The 11,262-nt window shown below is 43.4% G+C and overlaps 1 protein-coding gene across 4 annotated transcripts in view; it reads right to left on the bottom strand.

The window, feature by feature from the left end:
- Positions 1 to 645: 645 nt before the first annotated feature.
- The window catches only part of LOC126920674 (E3 SUMO-protein ligase EGR2), a 69,565-nt gene continuing 58,948 nt past the window's right edge, over positions 646 to 11,262 (bottom strand). For all 4 annotated transcript variants that reach the window (XM_050731386.1, XM_050731404.1, XM_050731395.1 and 1 more), the window contains exon 2: positions 646 to 7,294. In XM_050731386.1, coding sequence (XP_050587343.1) covers positions 5,645 to 7,294 — 1,650 coding nt within the window. In that variant the 3' untranslated portion in view covers positions 646 to 5,644. The remainder of the gene's footprint in view (positions 7,295 to 11,262) is intronic.

Genomic DNA, 11,262 nt, shown 5'->3' with positions numbered 1-11,262 from the left:
GTACACGCGAATCACGGCCACGGATGTTCGCGGCGTACAGAGAACATACTACCTGCCGATCGCGTGTATTGCGAGAATTAATCATCGAAAACGCAGCGGAATAATATTTTCGAGCCAAGAACATCCGCGCGTCGTTTTATTTTCATCGTGCGTCCACCTCGGTAAATGTATCGAGTCAGCACGTTGTCGAACGAAATTTTATCCGGCTAACAATTCGCCTCTTGTATTCTTCCTTCACCGATTGTGGTTGGATTTATTTCGCTTCCTTTCATTCTCCTTTTGTTATTTCTTTTGCAATTGTAATTCGAAGCATGTCTTTTTTTTACTACATCTACTGGCGTTATTTTAAGAAAATCGTGCGATTGATTTATTAACGATAGGTATGTAATTATTTGGAATTTGTATCTTTTTTTTATAAATAGAAAGATTTTTATTTTTCGAAATATGATTGGTTTGTTGAACAATTTTAATCCAATAATCATACCGATACAATATTACGATTTTCCAATGACGTTTAGTTTTACAATTGCACTGATATAGTTATGATGTGAAATGAATTAACAAGTTTTACTTACGCGCGTATTCGCAGCAACTCGTGAAAGCTAATGAAGTTTGGTGAAGTTCGTTGATAAATCACAGTCAATGTAGAAACAATTAACGTGTATATATATTTTCATCGTAAGAGTGCAGCAACATACAGATTCAGTTTGTTGTTCGATGTACAGATACAAGGATTATCGACTCGTGATCGTAGAAACGGGTACAAAGGGAATATCGCAAAATCCGTTCGAGCCCTTTCCTTTAAAAAAAGGCCGTGAAGACATTCAATCGTCGATTCGTTTTTGCGTTTTGCGTTACTGATCGTACGCAAGTGATAGACAGATACAGTTGCTAAGTTTTTCCTGTATTATTTCACCGACCATGAAAAAATATTTCATCTTCTACGTAAGTTTTTACCGTGTATCTTCAGCCTTAAAAGATGATATGTATTCTATGATTCGACGAAGCTCGGCGACACCTCAATCTCCTTCGGAACGCTACAACGATGAAGGCACGGCACCGTTTTCGTGATAATTTTCGGATTAAATAAATCCACGAATAAAAGGAAAATAAATAAAAAAAAAAGAATCGAATGGAAAGACCTAAGATAAAAAAAAGAGAGATGAAAATAAAGAAGGAAAAATTGGGGAATACATTGGAATGATTCGTGATAGACTGAATGAAAACGCGCGTGGCAGTTCGTTGAAAAATTATATTTTTTTTCCATTCTGGCACGATTCGTAAACACAACATAATTTATAAATTAACATACACAATCGTCGTCGGCAATAATTTACAGAAACCCTTGTGAGCGCTTTATTTTTATCCTTTTTTTTGTTTTTGTTCCTTTTTCTTTTGTCGAATCTCTTGTTCGTCGTTATACAAAACGTAAACAGAATGTCACGGAACCGTAAAAATCATCGCGGGAAAGACCGTTCTCGTCGTTCCTTGCCATTTACTTCTTTTGCGCAGAATGTGCAGAAAAGGAAATGACGCGGAAGGGCGGAGAAGAAGCTGGAATACGAGCTTATAAATGCGACGGATGTTTGTAACTGAAACCGAGCGCTCTTCTTCACCCTGAAAACAACGAGAATCGGACAGGATTTTTCGATGAAACGAGAAACAAGGGAAAAAGGATAGGAAGAATGTAAGAATAGGACGAAAAATAGGAAGCTTGATTTGCGAATAGGATAACAAAATAAATAATAGAAGCATTAAACATGATTAATCACTTAACAACGTAACTAGGCATAATAATTAATAATAATTAATAATAATAATATAATAATTATTAATAATAATAATAATAATAATAATAGAAATAATTATAATCATACGAATGGCTAAATGAGTGTTAATAATTACAAGAACAGGTTGTCTGGCACGGCGATCGCTTAATTGCCTGCAGACACGACGAACGTGTCGCATCTTTTTTATTCTTTTGTCTTTCTTTTACTATACAATTATGTCCCTTCTATATCGTTTCGTTTCAATCTACATACGTCTCATCAAGCGAAAAAGGGCTCGTTGCGCGAGAGATTCTCTCAGGTTTAAGGCTGAATCGCGCGAAGGTCAGATATCGAATCGGAAGTTTCGACACAACGAAAATTTAACAGATCGGACAACCATTTCGTTCCAATTTATGTCATCCAAATTTATCCTTGTGATTTCATATCGAAAAAAAGAAAAGTAAAGAAAGTAATTATGGAAAAAAAACGACAAAATAGCATTAAAAAAAAAAAAGAAAAATAGGAAATAAAAAATAACAAAAACAAACTGCACAATTTCTCGCGATATCAAAACATAAGTTTCTGAATTTACAAAACGTCGTAATTTCAATGTTTCGAAATACGAACAATCTCTGCGAAGAAAACGTCGAGGCCCATCAAACGAAACCTTCCGCCTCGAGGTCTCTCCCTCGTGTATCCTTCTCTTGTCACTCCGACAAGCCACCTTCCGAGTAATCGTTCGATCGACAGAGGCAAGTTAAAATGGCAAGCAGAGAGCGACAGTTTCCCCTTAACGGCTAATTACACGTTCCGTTCCTTCTCGAAACGCTTAAAACGGTAGACTAATTAGAAAAAACATCGGTATACAAAAATACAGCTATACGTACCTGCGCGTGCGCGCGTCTTTCAACTACGCGCACCTTACCACCGTGTATTTCCTGAACAACGCGTCTATGGATGTACAATATTGTATTCTGTCTCTGTGTCTATGAGCGTGTATATATATTTTATATATACATATATATATATATATATACACATATCTATGCAATATCATGCGTGGTCGCGTGTGTTAATACGGATGAGCATCGTGCGTGTTTACACAGGGCGTGACTCGCGATATTCGTCACTGCCCGTTTTACTGTGGTCACGAACGGGAGACACACTGGACAGCGGCCGAGTTATGGCAAGGAAAAAGGCGAAACGGTCGAGGTTGAGCAAGGTTGAAGTATATAGCTGACACCGCGTGTAGTCTCCGATGATACGTTATACGCGAACACACTGTGTCGTCGACGCTTTTTCGACACATCTCTATCACATTTGATATTCGCGACAAGATTATTTACGACTCGTTTTGTGATTTTAATTCTTTAATTATTTCCGATTGCCGCGTATTTCTTTTCAATTTTAATAGAAATTTTCTTTTTTCGGAAATTCTAACAAACTTTCAATTAAAGCGTCTGTCGACAAAGGGTTCGATAGTCGAGTACACGTTTGTCATCTTTGTCGCGATCGCGAGAACGCAATCCGCCAGTCGTACCAGTGAGTATTTTTTTCGAGGGATCGTCCGCGCCGCAAAATCCCGAACGGTCGAATTCAGACCGCGTTTCGACGAAATACACTAGTTAATGAATTGGTCACCGTGGACCGGAAACGCGAAATAGTTAAAGGCGTTTCGCCCACCTGCTTCGCGAGAGAGCGCCACTTTGGAAGAGAACTCCGACAGGGGACTAGTCCTTCCCTTAAACAGGAGAATATACTTTTTAAGTTCCTTCTTGAATTTTTGCAAATTTCGATACTAAATAAATTTACAGTTAGATAACTCGTAGCCCGCGCTCGGTGTTCCTTTTCCTTTACCTCTCTCGCGACCCTTTCGCAAAGTTTCCTCGTATAAAAAAATAACTTCCTCTCTTTCTTACGCACGTTTTTCGCAACATTCTCACTCCGAACAGTTTATAATATGAGAATGATGTTAATAATAATAATAACATTAATAATAATAATAATAATAATAATAATAATAATATCCATAGCAATAATAATAATAATAATAATAATAATAATAATAATAATAATAATAATAATAATAATAATAAAACGCAAGAATAATATTAACGTTACCCACTAATTAACGTTACATCTAAACGCTTTTATTATGCTTTAAGTTTCTTTCTTTCTGCAGGTACGGTTACGTTCGTTTTCTTTCTCTTAGTTTTTATTTCGTTTCTTTCATTTTCCTTTGCACACGAAGGAAAATCGTCGCGTCTAGCGGATCCATCTGCGTCCCTTCTCTCTTCTCGAGACTAAAATCTTCTCGAAAGGCAGCCTCCAAAAGCGCTCGACTGCCTTTCCTTTTCACGCTGTTTTCGCGAGTAACAAACGAATTTTCGATAAATATATAACACGACGCTGTCGACAGGAAGTTCAGAACACCCAATAAAGCAACACGCACACACACACACATACTCTCTCCCTCTCTCTCTCTTTCCTGTTTTAATAGTCGTTATAATAGCTAACAGTTCTTTTCTCAACAACCAAATGTCTCAATTGAGGATTTCGTTTTTGAGTAACAACGTTTGAGTTTTGGAAAGATCGTTGTTGACGAATAAATATTACTTTCACCAGCTTTCCTTGAAACATCGAATCTATTTTCATGCGCGTTGGACTTCTGAAAGAATCGTTACGACCCACTTAGTTTTATTTTAAAACCATTTTATAAAAAAATAGTTTAAAATAATCGACAGTTTAAATAATTAATTTATAGTCCAACTAAAAGGGAAACGAGCATGAAATGATTATGGTACCAGATTCAGAAAGAGATAAGTGTTCCTTTCCTATAAAGATAACGAACATCACCAACGATCTTTTCTTCAACGTACTCAACTCGACCGATATGTAACCATGTGAACGAGGCTTAACAACGGGTCGACCGTGAAAATTTGGCACATGTTTCTCCTCTTTTCGTCTCCTTCCTCGCGAGACGAGGTCGACGAACGAGTATCTCGCGAAACAACGATACACTTCGATAGAAGATTGACATCGCAAGAAGATCGCGAGTATCTTGAACAAGCTATGAAGCTTTCGCGCGTCATGTTTCGAATTTCGAATCTTCGAAGCGCGGATATGCGTCAGCAAACACGCAATTCCCGCGGGAATGCTTTCAAATCGTTTCCGTTTCGTACGCAAGAATATCGACTGAGAGAGACTAACCATCGTTTAACAGTGATCGGTTGTTCGGAGAAATTCCAACGATGAACGATACTCTCGCGGATCAACAGAAAATAGGAAATAAATAAAAAGAGTTTGCAATATGGAAAAGAATCGATCTATTTTACGCGAATAGAAGAATCATTTGACAGTCTGTTAAATTTCCAGATACAAAACGAATATTTCACGCGAGACGACAGTCATTTCCGAAATGATCTCCGAACAGCCAAGTCTTCGATGAACAACAAAGGACTCCGGAAGATGAACGTCGCACGAGTTTCTAGGAGAAACAACGGGAAAGACGAATATCATATAATACTGTTAAAAAACGCGTAAAATTTCAAGACCGATAACGCTATGTATTTCGTTATACAATAACGACGATTTTATGCGAAATGTTAGGAAAATAGCAAAATTCCTAAACAACGAAAAATTTTCTTAATTCTAACCGAATCGTAGAATCTCGTTGATCGTTGGGCCAATTCCACCCAGACGAATCGATCTTGCCTTCCGTCGTTGTCCTCTGCGATCCTCGTGTCTTGTCATCGTCTCTGTCGAGACCTTGCAACTTCGGCGCCGAAACCGTTCGTCGAAGCAGGTCGCTCACCTTCTCGAAATCCGTTTGGAATCACGGGCGGGAAACGCGGCGGTCATCCACCTGGTCGTCGTCATTCGGCCTTGATCGTTGCCGAAGGGGAGGCTAGTTCTTGCGCAAACGTGGGGCTATCCTCGCCAGCAAGAAGGCCAGGTTCGCTCTTAGGCGTCTGAACGTCGGGAAATCTGGCGTGAGTCCTCAAGTGCCTGGTGATCATGTCTCTGCGACAGGCGGCGTACGCGCATTGCGGACACTTGTATGGTTTCTCGCCTGTGTGCGTCCTCTGATGAGTACTCAGGTGATCCGACCTGCTGAATACCTGGCCGCAAACCTTGCACGTGTACGGTTTGACGCCCGTGTGCAGTCTCATGTGTCTGGTGAGCATGTCCGACCTGGCGAAACTCCTCTTGCATACGTCGCAGAGGTACGCCTTCGCGGACGCGTCCTGAGGACCTTGTCTGCGATGCCTCGAGGCCATGTGTTTGGCGAGACGATCGTGCAAACTGAACATTTGCCCGCAGACCGGACAAACGTACGCCACGTCCGCCCCGGGCGGCATCTCCTCCACCACGGGAGATACCTCGAGGTTGTACCTCACGGCGACGCTCTCCTTCGTCGTCGGCGACGCCACGTCGCCTTTTACTACTGGAACGCTCACCGAGCCCCTCGATACGATCCCCGGTGGGAGTAACTGAAGAGCCGGCGGTCTACCGGAAACTGCCGCCGCGGCTGACGCCATTAGACTCTTCATCGAAAGATCCAACGGCGACTCTTGAGGACTGGTCGTATCGCTCTCCAAGAAACCACTCCTTAACGGATGGTTGAAGAAGACGGACGAGGTCGAGAGCGGCGGCTTCTGGTCCCATCCTGGCACCAGGTCCGAGTCCGAGTGACTGCGTCCTCTGAAGATATCCGGCAGGTACTTGGTGTGCATGTAGTGCTCGAAACTGTACGACGATAGGGATCCTGGCGTCAACGGCGGTAGAGTGAGCGGAGTTAACGGAGTGAGCGGTGTGAGAGGAGTCAACGGGGATGTCGGCGAGGGTAGCACCATCGGAGGGGTGGTCGATTGGGAACACTGAACGCAGGTGCATCCCGCATACTTGGGCACCGAGGATCTCTGATGAGGCGGGTGAAGCTGATCGTACAGGTGATTGGCGTTGCTGTTTCTGTGGTGATGCCTGTGCCGGTGACGATGATGATGCGAGTGATAGTGCGGATGATGAGGATGATGATTCTGCTGTTGTTGGTCGGTGGTGTTGGTCTCGTTCGCGTTCGACTCTTCCTCGGTAGACGTCACGGGCTCCTCGCTCTTCAGCCTCAGGGGTAGCAAACTGATACCGGACGGTGGATCCGTGGCTGATCTCGAGGTCGACCTGGGCGAACCAAACACGTCCTCTTCCTCTTCGGATGCTGGTACGCTTCCCTCGAACTTCAATACTTCACCCTCCGACGGCGAACTCCGGTGTTGCAGAATGTCCAAGACCTGGTCGAGTCGTTTCCTTCTGCGGAGGTTCCGATGGTTCCGGTTCGCAGTCGCCGCTAGGGTGTTATTGTTGGTACAGGAGGGCGGTGGCGGCTTGGCCGGACCCGGGGGCGCGGCTGCAGCGTCCTCCACGGCGCTCTCGGCCATCGTCATCGAGGATGCGCGGCACCCGCCGCCTGGGCCCTTTATGCCGCCTACTACACCCTCGGCTACCACCGTACTGCCTCCCACCTCGTCCTGAAACAACGAAAACCACGCCACTCTTACTTCTCTTTTCCTTCCCTGTAATCTCGGATATTGTTAAATTACAGCCTCCGCGGCGCGCTCATTTCCGATTGCTTATGAGATCGCTCTCGACACCGCGTAATTTCGTGAATCATCCTTTTAGTGCCGGACGCGAACGCGGATCTCCGGCATGCACGCGCTACGCTTACGCGACCTTATCTCGCGGTTATCCGCCCGACGATTCGCCATTACGCGCGTTCAAAGGATCCGCGTCATTAGTCCAGAGTCTCGGACAAGACGGAGAAGAACTACGCCTTTTGCGCTTGTAGTTTCTTGCTTACCGAATGGATGCGACGAACCAGGGACGCGACAAGAGAACAGCAGGACAGTGGAGCTTTCGATAGGCCAACAGGTCGATATCGACCTATGTAACGAAAAACAGAACGCGACGTCCACCGTTCGCGAAGACTCGTGTCGCGGTCGCAATAAATCACGATTAATGCGTCCGCGCTTTTTTTTCGCCGACACGGTACAGGTTGACCGCCCGTCATTGAGCTTCGTGTAGCCATTAAATAAAAGGTGAGACGATCGCGCGATCGATCGATTTCGCTTACCGAGATGGCATCGATGGCGCGAATCGAGCGTGGCTGCGCGATCGAATAGACGGGACGCCGCACGTGTCGCTGTGAACGATGACGTTCGATCTCTCGCCTCGAACGATTTTTCGCATATTCATTAAAATTGGAAGACACCGTTGAAAGGGGAGCTCGTCGATCGCCAGGTCGTTCAAGCGTAGTTGACTAAGTCGATCGAAACTTGTCGAAGGATAAGAATTCGTGTAATTAGACCCTCTTACCCGATAACTTAGCAACAAATAATATTAGTCGATTTGCAAGTTGCAGATTATAGGTTATAGGCTTGGATTTTACAATTTTACAATCTTATGTCGAATCAGGTAACCAGATTTATTTGTTTTCTCATTAAATTTGTTACTGTCATACGAGAAAAATTCATTAATATCGATAATTTCTAACTTTGTTGATAATAATTTAATAATTCAACGGTGCAAAACCTAGACTTCGTATAGGTTGTATAACTATCGGTTCAAATAATAGAAATTATGTCTCATTGTTATACGTGGATTCGATATACAAAAATTTACGTCTTCAAAAACGTTAAAATTTCGTTCCGACGAATGGAAGATAATTAAAGATGAATGTGATTACGACGAGTAAGCGAAAGTTCCCACGCCGCTTACAGTTCCTTCTGCGGTGTGTTTATTTTAATGGAACCATGCACGGACCAGAGGACTCGTCTTGTTCGATGCGACAACGGCACTTTGTCATAAAACCACGTGCAAGTCGAGAGGTGTATCCAGCGGACTATTTGAAATTTAAATGGCGCGCGAGAGAGACAGACGCTGCGAGCGCATGAATCAACGTGTACAAACGACGAATCGAGCTGAACCCCCCCGTTTTTCGGTGTAGGCGACTTTCCGTCTCTGACTGGAGAGAAGTTACAGGGGACCCGTCCAGGGACGCCATAAAACTTGTAATATCGCCTGCCGCGCGTCCACTGCAACCCGTCTATGGCGAAATAATTGATCACCACGAAATCATTGTGATCGTGATATCCAGGATGTTTATCGACTATTCTACGAAATTAGGTTCTCGGAAAGTCTAGCTATGAAATTAACGAACAATGAGAAAGATAAGTTTACGTACAATACACTGTCATTTGTCATTTCTATTATTGTCGTACGCCTGTGTCGTTTTTTTCTATCACAGAAAAGAGAAACTACGTTATTCGTTAAAATAGTTACTTTCATATGCGCTAATCTTCTCTTAACGACTGTAAAGGACCATTCACAAAGTCTTTTTAAGCCTATACCGTTATCTGCAAAGTAAATAACTTTGAAACACAAAGAGATTTTTCGCCTCACTGGATCGTCATTCTCGTAAAGCCAATATTTAGACATTGGCTTTCGATCGACAAGAAATACCGCGCAAGCGATCAAGTATTGTAATAAAAGAAGTGGCTCCTCCGCATATTTTATATCTTCCATTCGACTACAAACACCTTCTTCTTTGTATGTCGCATCGATACTCGAACGATACAGCAACCTACGTACAACAAGATTCCGATGAAAAACTAGAGAAAACTCGTAACTCTATAGGTCGTAAGTAACCTGCCTCTTTACCATTCTTTCCATAAACTGAAACAGCTTGAGCCGCGTCGATTACCTAAATTACCTCCAATAAATTAAACAGGGAACGTGGATCGTTGAAATTTCCAATCTCGATTTATTGCGGCGATTATTCGTAAAATATATACCCGGTGACTAATGCGGATGAAACGTGCCGCCCTTTTACGACTCGCGTAACCTGAAGCATGCATCGGCGCGTAAAACCGTGCGAAGAAGACGATGGGAATGACGATTTTCCAGCGCAATTAGTCGCATCGATAGAATAGAAATTCGCGTTCCCGGAAGGCGAGGCCGCGACACAGATGTCCCGGCGAAGACTTTCCAGCGATTCCAGCCTATCACATTCCAGCGCGTACACGCGCGCAGTTACCCCGCAGCTCTTTCAATTCGATTTGAACCACGCGTGTTCCTCTCGCCGCGGCACGAATCCTTTCATGGCGAAGGCGTGCGAATGCCTCGCAGAGTATTAAGCGCGCGGAAAATCAACTCCGCGGAAACTTGCGGCAATGCCCGCTTCAATTACGCAGAAATACTCGACGGCCAACGCTTGCGACACGCGGCGAGGCCGAATGGCCTTCAACTTTACGCCTCCGCGAAGCTTCTTGAATTTCTTTCCGGTAGAAGGATTGAGTGACGAATGGGTGACGTTCATGAGATCGTGAGATTAATTCAAGTGTGAAAATCGAGGTTGGAAGTTTGGTACAGAATTTTAACGAAAGTATGTGGGTGCAGGCGCGGTTAGTTAAGACCGGAATTATCAAATCTGTCGAAATTACCGGTTTCGGATTTTTAGTTCTTGCGATTGATTAAAATGTAATTTGTATATATTTATTGGGTTCCGTATGATCGCTTTAGTTATATAGTTATTTGGGTATGATGTATTCGTGGTAATATATCATTCGCGGCAAATTAGCTAGTAGATTATTTATGAGAAGTAGTTACAAGTGGCAAGAAGTTCTAAAAATAATATTGACCGACTGCTTTTATATAGAATAGGAACGTTAGAGATCGGTAGCTGTAACGTTTAAAAGTATTTCCTAAATTAATTGTTTTTTAAAGTATCCTTTAAACACTCTTCGAAAAGAGGAGGTCTTTCTTCCTCTGATTACTATTCTCGTTAAAATTTGTCGAAAGGAAAGCACGAATTTAGCGGAACTATCGAACGAACGAATTAAACAAACACGATCAACCCCTAATTCCTAAAAGGAATCGTCTCGACTAAATCATCTTACATCGGTATATCACAAACAGTCTGCTTGTAGTACGATCGTAAACTGCAGTTTAAGAAGATGAATCACACCCGTCTTATTAATAACATACAAACAACCTTGTTCCATAAGACTACATTGTAGCGTAATATACTTTTATCTTTCGCATCCGACCACTCAAGTTCATCGGTCAGATATACGCCCTGGCCGATGCACGCCGTACTCCCTATCGACGCGATCTCCCTTTATACAGAGGATCGAGCATCGATGCACTTCCATTTTCCATTTCACAGGAAGATATCCGCGATATTCGGTATCGGGCATCGAAAGATCGACGGCGGATAACGAGTCTCACGGCGGTCTTCGGCGTGCCTGTTCTTCCTACCGTGATGATCGTCTTGTTGTTTCCCTGGATCCTCCTTTTTCCCTTCGCTTCGGCCGAGTACGGTCGGTAGAATCTCGCTGAGAGAAAGGGCCCCGATGATCGGTCGTAAAACGTAAAGGGGACTCGTAAACGGAGTGAAAAGATGTCAGAACGTAAAAGCCGAGAACAGGTCCCCGACGAG

The sequence above is a fragment of the Bombus affinis genome, chromosome 1, assembly GCF_024516045.1.
Source record: "Bombus affinis isolate iyBomAffi1 chromosome 1, iyBomAffi1.2, whole genome shotgun sequence".
Lineage (NCBI taxonomy): Eukaryota > Metazoa > Arthropoda > Insecta > Hymenoptera > Apidae > Bombus > Bombus affinis.
This window is presented reverse-complemented; position numbering and strand designations above follow the sequence as displayed.